The sequence below is a fragment of the Electrophorus electricus genome, chromosome 8 (genome assembly GCF_041902795.1).
Source record: "Electrophorus electricus isolate QZ-2024a chromosome 8, ASM4190279v1, whole genome shotgun sequence".
Taxonomy (NCBI): Eukaryota; Metazoa; Chordata; class Actinopteri; order Gymnotiformes; family Gymnotidae; genus Electrophorus; species Electrophorus electricus.
Window position 1 is genome coordinate 253,798 of NC_137504.1, and position 15,040 is coordinate 268,837.

The window sequence follows — 15,040 nt, forward strand, 5'->3', positions numbered from 1 at the left end:
TTCCATTTATAAACTACACTCCAATAAAGCGTGTGACAATATTAAATTAGACATCGTTATACAGGATGATGTCTATTAGAGCCCCGAGCCCTAAACAGGCCTGCTGGAAAGAGAACTAACCTTAAATCATAACACCTACCCTCCCACCAACACTCTGAATGTAACGTATGTTTGAACATCAGTGAAGCGGACCAGAGCAGGAGTTCTGGGCTCATCATTTCTCACTGTAAACACTCCCTGACCTTCTACAAAGCTCAAAGACACTCGAAGACAGTGAGGAAACCTTTCGAGGAAAGACTGGATTAATTTATCTCAGGAAAATGTGTTTCGGTCCCTGGACTGCTTATTAAGCTTGCAAACCTTTTCGTGGGTGTGCAGAGCCTGTCGCTACAGTATATTGGGAGCGTTTAGCAAAGACCGCTAAGTCTAGCAACCCTGCTGCATCTGAGCCAGTTATTCTGAACCCCACGCACCATGCACAGCTGAGAGAGCTGGCACAACAACATAGGAGATCCAACTCAACGAGGGGCTGGTGAAAATAAAGTCATCAGGATAAGAACCATGAGGATAACGTCCACACTTAGCACTTAAATTCAGCAAAGACAAATAATTCCATAATTATTCCAGCATGAAAATGCCCAAACTAAAACCCAGCTGGTAACAGAGAAAACAATGATCAGGCTGATATGTGGCAGGATCAGTAGGTCATGGAATAATGTCACTGATGATCAAAATCATACTGCACAGAAACAGATGAAGATAATTACTAGAGTTATAGTTTCTTCCATTATGATATAGATCAACAGTCTGTTTAACTGGAGGCTGCATGTAACGCAGCCGTGCTGTGGAGTCCTCTCGCGTGTATTGCGGCCATGCTGTGGAGTACTTCACTTAGCGCAGCTGTCCTTATGATTGAGCTGAATAATATGATTAGTTAAGAATGTACTTATTAAATCTCAGTCTCCTTTTGACTTTCTTTATCCAAACTTTTGCACACAGCAGATGGCTGCACCAGCATGTAAACTGCACCTTCTGTTTGATACGTAGGGTTGAGGTTATGACTAAACTGCACCTTCCATTTGACAGGTTGCGGTGACAGTGGCTCATGCAAACAGGGAGTTTGTTTAAGGACCTGTGAAGCTGTGAATTTAAAGCAAATTTAAGAATATTGGTCCTCACATTTCTGTTCATCATCGTAACAGGGGAGGTGATAGCACCAGACATGAGGATGACTGGGACCCAGAAACACATCTCAGAGGCCACACAGAGGCCATTAGTCTCATTTCATGAGATATTCTTGACTGCAAAGACAATTTGGAATTTATCCAGTGTTCCCTGTGCACTTCATAGATATACAAAACAACCCAATGTTGAATTTGAGTTCATTGAGAAAAGTTGTCCTAACTAATATAGAGGAAGCTGTAAAATCATTTAAATGCGAGACTGACAGAAGGATGTTTGGTGCTCCAGTACACAAGTGAAGGACCTGATGGTTCCTACAACAATGTGATTTCACTACCCTCCGAAAAAAACGTTAAACCAGTACAGAAGAATCCTTCCCCATTTAACACAGACCAACCAGTGCAGGTTCTGAGTTTATAATTCATCTAGTAAATAACAGAAAATATATGCCTCAATTCAGAATATATAGGTCATATTACATCAACCTCAACTACAGGAACCAGAAAATCAGGCAAATTTGTTTTTTGATCAAGCCATTCCATTAACACAGTGCCTATTCACAAATTCATCTGTTGTGTGGTATCCAGATTATTTGGTTATGGTTATAGTTAACTGTAACCCAAATTCATGAATGAGAAAGGAATGTGGGCTGGAGAGCAGTCAGTCACATCACTGATGAGAGAACAGCTCATGCAGAGCCTGGGAGGACCTGGAGAACCGAGGCACCGTGCCCCGCCGCGTCTGGCAGGTCTGCACCGTGCTTGGTCTTTAGCTGGCCTGTACTTCATTTCAGCATTGGTAAATGTAAATGTTTTTTGTATGCCTAGTCACTGGCACACTAAACTAAAGAGCAACATTTGGTTTTAAACATAAAGGTTAATAAAGACAGAACTCAAAGTTTAAAAGCTAAGAAGAACAAAGCTTTGCTTACTTTGGGTGTCTGATATCGGGCAGTGAGCGGTTGAGGGAAATTCTGTTGCTAACGTAAATGTTGAAGCCGTTCTCCCTGTAGGCCTGGTCAACGCGGTCCGCGTCCGTCAGTGGGAAAGATTTGCCCTGTTCACCATTACCTTCAGTCAGATCAGCATACAAATAGAACACATCACTGGTACCAGAACCAACAGCACACAGATTCCAGTTAGTGAACAGTGATTAATGTATTGGACTGCTCTGCACTTGGTATGAAGGTGCAAAGACCCTTAGCATCTTCTCAGCAAACAGAAGATGCTTGTAGCATCTGTACCAGCTCCCCGCTGTATCCTGGGCTTGTGGAGGCAGCTGACAGGGTCTCCACCTGTTCGAGCTGGACAGCCGGACCGCTGGAGTTTGGAGGAACATCCCTCCATGCTGAAGCTCCGTGCAATCTTCCTCAGCTGTCCCCGGCAGAACTCTCCCAGAACCCTCTCCAGGAGAGCTGCCTCAAAACCCAGACTGAGTGGTAATTAACGCAGGTGGTGGGATGTGTGCTGCTTGTCAAAAGTTTGGAGACACCTTGCTTCTTTTCTTTCTGGCTACTTTACAATAAAATAAGAAAATATACCTGTAGAGCATTTTTAGTAATACTTTACATTTCGAGACAGCCTGCTTCATGTTCATCCAATCGTCTTCTTGGGTATATAGAGCAGGCTTTGTCTAAATGTCTTGACAGTATTCTATTGTCAGAATCTTTTTGGGGATCTCCCAGGAAGGCCTGAAAAACTCTTCATATGCGTAAACTGCACCAGGGTTACACCTGCTAAGGGAGAGGGCTTTTTTAAATGAACATATAGTGTAATTGTTTTTAGTTATAATCACAAACATTTACAATTGTATGCATGTGTGATAGCTATCCTCAAAATAAACATGATTACAATTTAATAATGTCAGGTAATTACAACTTGACAAAGAAAACATCTTTTTAAACTTCAAAATGTTAAAAAAAAAAAAAAAAGCATAAGTGTCCCTAAGCCTTTGCTGGACAGTGCATCTTATTGCCACCTTGAAAATGATCAGTAAAACCCTGCTCACTACAGTCACATTTGCTTCCCAAGAGATGTTTGGATAATTCTACATATTCTAACTATAATCAAAGATCAGAACAAAAGATCAGATTTATATAATAAACAAGTGTTTTCAGAACAAGAACATGTCAACTTCACCATTACAGTGGACTTCGTCCAGACCATTTTAAGCAGACATGTTTTACTTCAAGTTCGGTTTATTCATCACATACATAGTCATACACAGTATAACTCGCAGTGAAATGGTGGAGAGTGCTCTGTCCAAACTGAGGAAAAGAAAACAGCGGTGTATAGAGAAAAATATATATATGCAAGATAAATATATATATTCTATGTATGTACAAAATATATTAACAATGTATGTACAATATATGTATATTATGATTATATACACAATGTACAATGTATATGTGTATTACTTGTGATTCACAGTATCCCTACTAGTACAGGTTTCCCTTACTCTGCCCCATCACTCCTGAATAAGCCTGGATGGTCTGTGCTGGGTCTTTCAGATTTCAGCAGATAGACTAAGATTTCGTTGCTTCGAGCGAAACACACCAAACAAGGTGAAAGCAGTGCAGTGAAAAGTGCTTTTTGAGTTAAGCCTATGTAACAACAACTGAGCCCAACACTACAGAGAATAGATCATTTAGGTAAAGTGAAAGACCCTATCTTAACATCTTAATCAAACAGCTTAATATTCCATGATGTGTGTACACACCTACTGCAGTAATCAGAAGGTTGCCAGTTCAAGTTCCACCACTGAGCAAGACCCTTAACATGCTGTAAATTTAAATGTACTGAGACCCGTGTGCTGTGAGGAGAGTGCACGCCTCCTGAGACCCGTGTGCTGTGAGGAGAGTGCACGCCTCCTGAGACCCGTGTGCTGTGAGGAGAGTGCACGCCTCCTGAGACCCGTGTGCTGTGAGGAGAGTGCACGCCTCCTGAGACCCGTGTGCTGTGAGGAGAGTGCACGCCTCCTGAGACCCGTGTGCTGTGAGGAGAGTGCACGCCTCCTGAGACCCGTGTGCTGTGAGGAGAGTGCACGCCTCCTGAGACCCGTGTGCTGTGAGGAGAGTGCACGCCTCCTGAGACCCGTGTGCTGTGAGGAGAGTGCACGCCTCCTGAGACCCGTGTGCTGTGAGGAGAGTGCACGCCTCCTGAGACCCGTGTGCTGTGAGGACAGTGCACGCCTCCTGAGACCCGTGTGCTGTGAGGAGAGTGCACGCCTCCTGAGACCCGTGTGCTGTGAGGAGAGTACACGCCTCCTGAGACCCGTGTGCTGTGTCGTGGGTACACGCCTTCTGAGACCCGTGTGCTGTGAGGAGAGTGCATGCCTACTGAGACCCATGTGCTGTGAGGAGAGTACACGCCTACTGAGACCCCTGTGCTGTGTCGTGGGTACACGCCTTCTGAGACCCGTGTGCTGTGTCGTGGGTACACGCCTATTAAGACCCCTGTGCTGTGTCGTGAATACACGCCTATTGAGACCCGTGTGCTGTGTCGTGGGTACACGCCTACTGAGACCCGTGTGCTGTGTCGTGAATACACGCCTATTGAGACCCCTGTGCTGTGTCGTGAATACACGCCTATTGAGACCCCTGTGCTGTGTTGTGAATACACGCCTATTAAGACCCCTGTGCTGTGTCGTGGGTACACGCCTACTGAGACCCGTGTGCTGTGTCTTGAGTACACACCTGTCCGGGCTGCATCTCGCCTGATGGCCTCATAGTCATGCCAGTCTTTCCTCTGCTGACCATCCCGAACTACTGGAGGCCTGGGCCTTACGTTCATTTTCTAACACACACAAAAACACAGGGTGTATTTAAACACAGAGCAAAACACTTTCTTCATACTGTTCCCCAGCCTGTGTCTGGTATCATAACACACTACAATTCAGCTCTCAAGTTTGGAGAAGTGGTAAAGCAAAACGTATAAACTGTGGTAGGATGATGGAGTTTTGGTATCATGACCTGTGTGTATAATTGCAAATTGTGAAACAAAAGTTCAAGAAAAGAAATGTCATGCTATTGTAGAATGTTGCAATGATGCATTTCCAGGAAAAATCAGAAATAAATATTTCTAACTAATATATGCCAATATCTTGCCTGCTTACAAAAGCTGGCCTGTTGTAGTCTGGAGGGGTTTCTGTGATCAGAGGTTGTTTGTATATCTAATGACAAAGATCAGTTTGAGGGCAAGGAAAGATGTGAGATCTTAAATATAGTAAAAAAATGTTAAAGTTTTTGACCTGTGTTTTTTTTTTTGGATTTTCCTCCATGTGAAAGACTGCAGTTTACAGCTGCAGCCCTGTCAAATATTAAAAGTTGACATTCAGAAATTTTTGGTGCATGTGAAGGATACACTGCAGCTCTGAACATTTTAACGCAGAGTGTCTTTTTCCATGAAAGAGCAATGAATTGGTATTCAAGCTTAAATCAGGTTAAAAGCATAGCAAATGAGGGAAGTGTGTGGCTGAATGATTCATTAACTTTAAACAAGCTCAATTAATGGTCTCTCCCACTTAAACATTACTGTGCTTAGCGTTTGGATCTGAGTGCTGAATGAATGTGATTTTATTCTACACCTCTATATGAAAATCAACAGAAAACTAGACCCCTGATCTCCACTATTAGTCTCTCCTCCACTGTAGGGCTGAATGGTTCTGAGTACAGACAGTAAATGCTCCAGTCACATTAATACATGAAAGGAATGCTTGTGCGCCACGCTCAGAGCTGCAGACTCACGCTTGGGACCGCAAACCCACTCCCGGGACCGCAGAACCACAGGTGGGATGTTTTAATGATGTAGGGATTCACTGATTGGCTCTACACAAATATTTTAAATATGTCCTGTCATATTTTTCACACATAAAAAGAAGCACTAAAATAACTCCAAATTATCCACCTGGTCAGACACATGCAGGAACTGGAGCTGTTTAGGGACAAAATTACGATGAGACCCTGATGCCTGGTACTGATTTCCAGCACTACACTTAAGATTAAGATTTTCAGTTTTACTGTAATTGCTCAGTACAAGGCTATGAAACACTTCTCTTCACATATCCCAGCTTCCTCTGGAAACTGACACTGCCATCGTATCTGCTCGGCCCTAGAGTGAAAAAGAGGCTGTTTGTTTCTCAGCTTCTGCTGACCTTACAGCTTGCCTTTACCCAGGCATCAGGTGTGAGGTCACGCTGGCCAATCAGCTGAAGTAATTCCTCAGTGACTGACAAAACGTGGACCACATTTGCATTTGAGGGCCAGGATGGAGTTTCAGGGGCTACACAGCAGTCAGGACCCAGCCACCAAGCTGCTCTTACAGTCACACTGAATCTCCAGGAGAAGAAACTGAGAAGAAAGATGGTAAATACAGAGTAAGCAGAAAAAAAGGAAGCCTGGCAGTAGTTTACAGTGTGACGCGTACTATAACAGCTGTGCAGAAACACCGACTGCTAAACATGCGGCTCAATGCAAATCAGACGTTTGATGAAGCTGAAGTGAATGTTCAACTGACTGCATAATCCAACAAGTGATGACAGGGCACTTATAATGCTGTTAGCAAAGTGTGACCTCACTGGATACAGCTCCATACCAACACACTCCCACACTGATTCAGTCTTGACAGCAGCCTAATAAAATAAGCTGTCCCAGGGGTGAGACCAGATTTGCATCTGGAAGCCCATTACTGGGAGGATTTTCAGATTACAAACATCCTCATTTTCTGCTGGTTTTCCCCTGTCTAATCTTCTATTAGATTACATGAGGCAATGAGGTGCTCACACTGCCAGAGTTCCAGCTTGTACTGTTTTATATCCGACTGATCAGAGTCCACACTCGAATACAAAACACACTGATCCAAAAGTGCATTAGAACCTCATCACTCATGTGGGGTGAAGGGAGCTGGTTTGGGAGTGCATGTGGGAGTGTTGGACACTGGTATCTTTGTGCTGGGAGCTGGTGTGGGTGTGGGTGTGTGGGTGTTGAACTGGTGTGGGGGTGTGCCTGTGGTGTGGTTATGTGGAGATGTTGGGGGGGGAATTTCACCTCCTGCAAGGAAATTGCAGACAGCAGGTGCACTATCTTATTCTACTTGAATCCTGCACACATCTCAACATTTTTACTGACAGTCATTAGAAGGGGAAGACCCAGGAATGCAAATGAGAAACAGATACTGGGTGATGGCTTCACAACACAGACATCCTACAGGTATGAAAGCAATTTGGTGACAGAGGGTCACGAGACAGCAGGTCTGTGTTCTACCAACTCCACCAACCTCACTGAGAAGTGCAGCTTACTGTACCTGTGCTGTTGGACATAGGTTATGAGGTGGAAGAGAGACAGAGGAATTTTTTTTTTCTAATTAAAATAAAATAAATTAATTAATAAATATATTTTTCCAAAAAAAGGTTATATATATATATATATATATATATATATATATATATATATATATATATATATATATATATATATTCAAATATTCATTCAATATGAACTCTAACCCCATCACACGAAGAGTAAGATAATTCTGAGGACATCTGTATCTGGTTAGTCTCATTTTCAAACAGCAAAACATGTCAAATAATAAAGTTGCTGGCAAATTAGCATACAAACGACACCCAGTGTCTGTTTTGTAACAATCCAAAACAGAAGATGTTTTTAATGTTATGTATGAACACACCAGTCGGCAATGCTAAAGCACGGGCTACCAGTAGGAAGTGGGCAGATCCATCGGAATTGTTGGAATACACACCAGTGATCAGGGTCTTTGGAAAGGGGCAGAGGAGGCCAAAGCCTTTTTCTTTAGTTTAAGAATAAGACATGACTGGAAAAAGCATTTCACTATTTACAGCATTTGGTAAATACCCTTGTCCAGAGCAACTTATGGAAGTGCTTTTCAGTGTCTGTCAGATACATATATGAGCATAGATAGATCAATGTCAAGAATATTTATCTGGCTAGAGTGGAAAAGACACAAAGTTTTTTTTAAGGGCATATTTAAGTGCTTAGTGACTCAGTGAAGAGGTGGGTCTTCAGTCTTCGTTTGAAGACAGCTAGTGACTCAGCTGTACGAACAGCCAGTGGAGGTTCATTCCACCTCCTGGCTGCCAGGACAGAGAAGAGTCGTGATGCATGTTCTTTGTGTCTTTAATTACACATTACATTTAAATATATTAAAAGACCATTACTGACACTGACTGTCTTGGAGAAAACTGGCAGAGCACAGCACTCTAAGGTTAGGGACACACTGACCAGACACACAGTACTCTAAGGCTAGGACACCGACCAAGCTATCGGCTGTCGGGTGGGATCAGGCCGCTGGAAGGTGTCAGTGTGTGGAGTTTCCATGTGTGGAGTGTTCTGCATGGCTGGCTCTAGTTGGATCTCGTCAGAGCGGGTTTGGCTGATTGTTGAATCAGTGTGGGCAGCTGGTATAAGGGTTTCTTGTGGCATTGTGGCTTGATCTGCCAAGGCAGTGTGCAAGGCTAACAGGTGACATGGGAAACAGTGATGTTCTAACCATCTACAGAAGAGCCTGAACATTTGTCATTACCTTAATGCTACCATGTGCAATTTAAAGGAAGGAAGGAAGTAGAAGTGGGAGTCATTCAGAACTCGATGCACTTCAGGAAGCAGAGGATTCTTTTGGAGCCATTTTCTCTTGTGCAGCATGTAGGTTCAGAATGTATGTGCATGTTGTTCATCAGCTGTAGTGTTTGGAGTGTTAGAGAGTAAATACACACAGACGACAACAGGACACAGTGAGATGACAGAAGATCATCACTCACTCACAGGTTTGTTCTTCGCTGTCAGTTTGGTGTGTCCCTAGCCTTAAACACACATGCACACCCACCACAGCTGGGGGCCATAGCTGGGTCTTCAGACTGACAGCATATCCACAACAATCTGCAGTCTCACTAACATGTTTCTGTAGCTTCCAGCTCAGACAATCATCTGATTAAACCCACACAAATCTATAATAAACCAATTTTGAACTTTTTGACCTTTACAATTAGTTAACTATAAAATGTAGGAATCAATCTGTATCTTGCAGGAGCCATTTGTATGAAGCATTTCTTTCTTAAAATGTGCTTACAAGTGAATTGTTTCCCAATGAAGGAATATTTTATGGACTAATGAATTGTATCTATTTTGTTATCTTAAAGAAACAGGAGTGTGAATATAGAAAACAAACTTAATGAAGGCCTGTAGCCTAATCAGTAAAGGACAAATTAGGCTTCAATTAAATTTCTTTATGTCTTTAAAGGAATGATGTATGGTTGATACTAAAGTTGCTATTTTTACCCTTAGAATGGATTTTTATGAATTCCAGACAACGTTTCAGGGCCTCGAGACTTATAAGGAAATGTTTGGGTATCAAATATGCTAATCTGCACTCCTCATCAGCAAGTGCTCTTACACTAACAAGTGGTTTATGTGGGTCATGTCTTAAAATTTGGTGAAGTTACGAGTGTTTGCTCAATCTGGCGTGGCACAGTCAACCAAAAATACACGAAATGTAAGATAGGAAATGTCACCATCCTAAAGCCTATCTTATTATAAACTCAAACAGATGTAGCTGTAAACTCTTTCTAATGAATATGCAAATTCCAGTTATGCAGCCAGTGACTGCACTGAACTGGATATGCTAATCTGCATATAGTTAAGCTTTTGTAACGCCACAAGAAACGTTGCACAGCTTGTGCCAATGGTGAAAGTGCGGCTGCAAGTTATGGACTACTAGAGTCTCCCACTTCTGGCCTGTGTGCTGCACTGCTCATAGCTGAATGGGACTTACACACCTTCATGCACTGCTGTGGAGTCTGCAGTTACTGTGCACTGAAATTAATCTGCAGAGCCATCATTCAACATAACTGTCTCACAGGGAGGGTCACGCAGGCCAGCAGGGGCGGGTTACGCAGGCCAGTGAGGCAAATGGAAACTAGCAGGAAGTATGGGTCTCTAGCTTCCATTCATCTCTCAGCAGTATGAATTACCTGGGGCAGTGGTAGCTCAGGTTGCTGGTTCAAGCCCCACCACTGGCAAGTTGCCACTGCTGGGCCCCTGAGCAAGGCCCTTAAGCCTCAATTGCTTAAGTTGTACTCAGTCATAATTGTAAGTCACTTTGGATAAAAGTGTCAGGTGATTGCCGTAAATGTAAAATATTTCTGAGACTTAGGACTTCTCTTATATCATCTATAAATACTAGGGGCCACATGAGGGTAACTTAATCCAATATATAAAGTTTGTACAAAACTGTATATATAACAATGTAAAAACATTTAAGTCCCGCTGGTCAACAGGAGTGTTACACCATGACATGCTTTTTTCAGGTTTGGAAATGATCAAGCTAACATTTAGCCTGCAATTACTAAAATGTTCTGGTCATATTTAATGACAGTTTTGATGTTACAGCTGTCAGGAGAGTTTATTACATGACTTGCTTAGTTGGGTCTGGGACCAAAATTGTGTACAGCAACCTTTTCTCAACAAATCCACTATAAAAATGTATGAATTCATTCATTTGAAAATATTATAAACAGACTATCAAATTTCATGGTGCCTTACACCAGGAATCTATAATCCTAGTCTTTGAGCTGCGATGTTGCATATGTGAGATGAGTTACAGTACCCTCCAGCATTTGTAACGTTTCAGTGAAGATCAAATGTGTGTACAATACAATCTTTTCGTTTTCATCAGCCAAGGTTTTGCCAGAGCATTTACTATGAAGACTAAAGGTGCAAACAGTAACAGTGTGTGTGTGAGTGTAAAAAGCTGATGTGTCTGAAAGAGTTCTAGAGTTCGAGAAAGACGCTATGTAAATGTAACTAATAATAATAACAACAACAACAACAACAATTTATAGAACTTCCCTCTGGTAAATCTTGAGTTCAACTTAAGGAAAACCTTGCCGTTTCCGAAAATGTCTGTTCCTGACAAATGGGTTGACATATCAACACTAAGATTCCCACATGAACCCTACAAATATCTTCTAAAATGTTTTAATGAAGGGAATGTGAAACTTGTAAATGAAATACTAGTTTAGTCTTAAGAGTTTCTAAACAGGACAAGACGACGTCCTTTGTCGGGTTCATTCGGCTAATGACACCACGCGGATAAAACTTTACAATACTACAATCACTCTTTACACTTCATAGACGTGAAGTGAAGAGGCATACATTAGTAAACATGCAGTACTTCCGCGACAACAGTGCAAGATCAGTATGGCAGTAGACGGACCATGTTCAACTCACACAGCCAGCTAAAAGCTCACACGCTGCGTCCCGTGAACTTCGTCCTAACTATGACATTAGCTGACAGTCAAAGACGTTAGAGAAAGGACAAACACTAGGAAAGGACAAACACCAGGAAAACTGCGCCGCAGCGCCGCCGTAGCTCTGAAGCTCAGCGTATGTACAGGCTGTTGCCTGCGTTTGGAAAGCCTCCCGTGGAGGTTCGCCATGTATTCGCGTAGCTGGAGTAGAGAAAGGACCGACCACATACAGGTAGAAAAACTCCCTTACCATCAGGGCTCTTACCTGGACCTGTGCAAGCCCGCCTGGTCCCTCCACGAATTCGGGCGAGTTTTCAAACATTCGGTCTCGATATAGGGACCACAATCCGACATTAGGCAGAAAAAGCAGAGCCACGATAAGCAGTCCAGCAAACTGCATTAATCGCTTCTCTTTTCGCCTCATCTCAACGAGTAGTTTCCGTTATACACCGCTACAGACCCTGTCAGGTAATACCAACTTTGACTCTGAAACACAAACTGCGTTCCAATGCGGACACTTCCGCTAGGTGGAGCGACCCACAAAATTTAATGGGGGTGTTAGACAACAATTCGCATACAAATGAACCGTTGGTATAACATTTTATAAAAGACAACGCTCAGTAAAATTGTTAAAATGTAATTAAAAGTCGTAGGATGGGTATATGCGCATGCGTCCATAGCTTATCAAATTATATACTGTAAAGAGTTTTGTGGGCCCCTTTACTTGCACTGAATGGTACTATCCAGAAAGTTGTTCCAGTGGAGGGATTAACAGGTTGATACTGTTAATATCGTTAGTACAGGTAGGCCTAGTAATGCATATCGATACAGATATTTTTTTCATTTTTTTTTTTTTAATATACAAAAAAAAAATGGGTGTGGGATGTCATACAAAATATCAAACCAAAGTTATTAAATGTAACAACAAAACAACAGTAACAACAACACACACACACATACATACATTCTAAAGAAAACATATGTGAATGTTATCACATTTGACTTATATACAAGGCTTGATCAGGACTACTAATTTATAATATGAATTTGTGTTGGATAATTAGCCCTAGAGATCCCATGCTGTGATTCATTAGACAGTACCATTTTCTCAATTTCCAGCCCAGCAGGAAATCTAAGTAAAATGTCTCTAAAGAGCGGAATTCGTTTGAGACCTGGAAGTCTCAGCTGTCTCTGTTATTGATATTTTTGTTTCCTTCTTAAATGACCCAGCCTGTTGGAGTGTCTGAACTACAATGCTGATATTACAAAGTAAAAGCAGTGAACTTTATTAGTCCCCAAAGGCATTTTCACAGCAGCTGTTACAGAGGCCAAGCAGCTTATAATGTGTGCTAGAATACTGGAAACGAAGCAGGTGACACATTGGCCATTGTTCAGTTGTCCGGCCCTTTACTTGACTGGAATCAGGTGTGTTTGAACAGGTAAAAGAGAAAATGGCAGTGAGGTGTGGTTCATTAGTGGAGTCTCTGCCTTTATTTGCATAACACTAAACAAACACACCAGTTGACCTTCTGGCATACCACACCTGATTGCGAGTCTTAAGGAGGATGTGTTAAACCAGGATCAGGAAGGTAGGCAGGTTTTGTGGTTGCCCTGCTCAGGTACACTTATTCAAATACAAAACGATGTGCCAAATTAGCAAATAAAAGATGATCAAAAAAAACCAATCTTTGCTTATTACACTATAGTATAAAATTCCCAGGTTCATATATACATATAAGTACATTACTTTCTACAGTGTAGTCATATTAACCTCGTTCTTATTAGTGCTAGTGATATTTTCAGTAACCGGTAGTCCTGACTGGGACAATGTGAAAATGTTAAGACTCACAGGCTCCTTGGCAAGGAGCCTGAAACACCAAATAAACAACAAAGCTCAAAACAGGCATTGTACTGTCCAGTGTTTATCGCAGAGCTGTATGGAAACAGCCTATCACACACCAGGTTATTATACCTGAAAATAAATTAAATATAAACTTTTAAACTACAATATTTCCCACAATGTGGAGGTTAATAAAATATCGGCCTCTCTTGATAAATGTTTGTCTGTGTTGTTGGGTTTGTGACTGAGAATTCATCTGAGGGCCACTGTTGTATTTAGTAACAAAAGGTGTGCAATCTAATTGCTGGACAGAAGCACAAAGCATGCAAGACAACTTCAAAATGCTGAATGCTGGCAGTGTGCTCATAAATGCAATTTACTGTTATCTAGTAATTAAGGATATTTAAATCTTTTAAAGGGTATATTGTTTCCTATAGGTGAGTACAAATTATTATATATAATATACAATTTTAAACCAAAAACGTGGTGCAGGAGTGGTACTTTTATATTTTCATTCATACATTGTTATACTCGTGTATTACTCATTGTGTACATTGTGTACTTAATCTGCATTAAGTATTATAGAAAGTTTATGCTCTGGCTGTGTGTGAAAAGGGCTTCTATTGCTGCCTTTGCAAGAGAGTACACCCTGCCAGATAACATAAGGATTGATAGGGTTAGGGTTGCCAGATAACGTGAGGATTGATGGGGTTAGGGTTGCCAGATAATGTAAGGATTGATAGGGTTGGGGTTGCCAGATAATGTAAGGATTGATAGGGTTGGGGTTGCCAGATAATGTAAGGATTGATAGGCTTGGGGTTGCCAGATAATGTGAGGATTGATAGGGTTGGGATTGCCAGACAATGTGAGGATTGATAGGGTTGGGATTGCCAGACAATGTGAGGATTGATAGGGTTGGGATTGCCAGACAATGTGAGGATTGATAGGGTTAGGATTGCCAGATAACATAAGGATTGATAGGGTTAGGGTTGCCAGATAACATAAGGATTGATAGGGTTGGGGTTGCCAGATAATGTGAGGATAGATAGGGTTGGGGTTGCCAGATAATGAAAGGATTGTTAGGGTTGGGGTTGCCAGATAATGTAAGGATTAATGGTCACTGAAGGAAGCAACAACCCACCTGTTTATAACTAGGCAGACATGTAAATAGAGTATGGTCTGTCTCTTTTAGTGACTAACTGGTTAAAGAAATGTAACCATGTGTAAGTTACTCTGTGTGGATATAACAAGATCTGAAGCAGCAAGAGACTCACACAGATGCCCTTCAGCCACATGTACTAGAAGTAATGTTGTGGCACTACCTATAAAATCTTTTATATTCATTTAGGAAAACTTACAATCATTTGATAAATGATTATAGTACCATATTTATTCAAAGTAATGCTGTAACACTAGCTTTCACCTCTCTTACAGCTGTCTTCTATCCTTCTAGGTCAGTTTTAAAAATGACTGCACCAATAAAATCTTAATAACATAATAAATATGATTACACAAAGGCCAACATTTCATGATGCAATCATTCTTTCATCAATAATTCGAGCAAGTGAATGACTGGAATACTAAGAGTCTTCAAGGACGCTTTCAAAATGTTGGAGCAGGGGAAAACATCCTGTTTTGTTAATGTCTCTACCAGACAGTAATATTTCACATCTATTATTTTAAAACTTAAAAGTTTGAAAATTTGATTTAGCATTTAATAAGCTTGCGCATGTGTTGTAG

At 41.5% G+C, this 15,040-nt stretch overlaps 1 protein-coding gene across 8 annotated transcripts in view; it reads right to left on the reverse strand.

Moving 5' to 3' along the window:
* galnt10 (UDP-N-acetyl-alpha-D-galactosamine:polypeptide N-acetylgalactosaminyltransferase 10 (GalNAc-T10)) overlaps window positions 1-11,971 on the reverse strand; it is a 36,549-nt gene extending 24,578 nt beyond the window's left edge. For 2 of the 8 annotated variants that reach the window (XM_081718647.1, XM_081718653.1), the window contains exons 1-4: window positions 11,726-11,960; window positions 6,337-6,532; window positions 4,880-4,979; window positions 2,114-2,252 (exon numbers count right to left, since the gene is read on the reverse strand). In XM_081718647.1, coding sequence (XP_081574773.1) covers window positions 2,114-2,252; window positions 4,880-4,979; window positions 6,337-6,532; window positions 11,726-11,814 — 524 coding nt within the window. In that variant the 5' untranslated portion in view covers window positions 11,815-11,960. Of the gene's footprint in view, window positions 1-2,113; window positions 2,253-4,879; window positions 4,980-6,336; window positions 6,533-11,710 lie in introns of all 8 variants that reach the window. The other 6 variants (XM_081718650.1, XM_081718652.1, XM_081718648.1 and 3 more) reach the window with 6 other exon arrangements.
* Window positions 11,972-15,040: the final 3,069 nt, after the last annotated feature.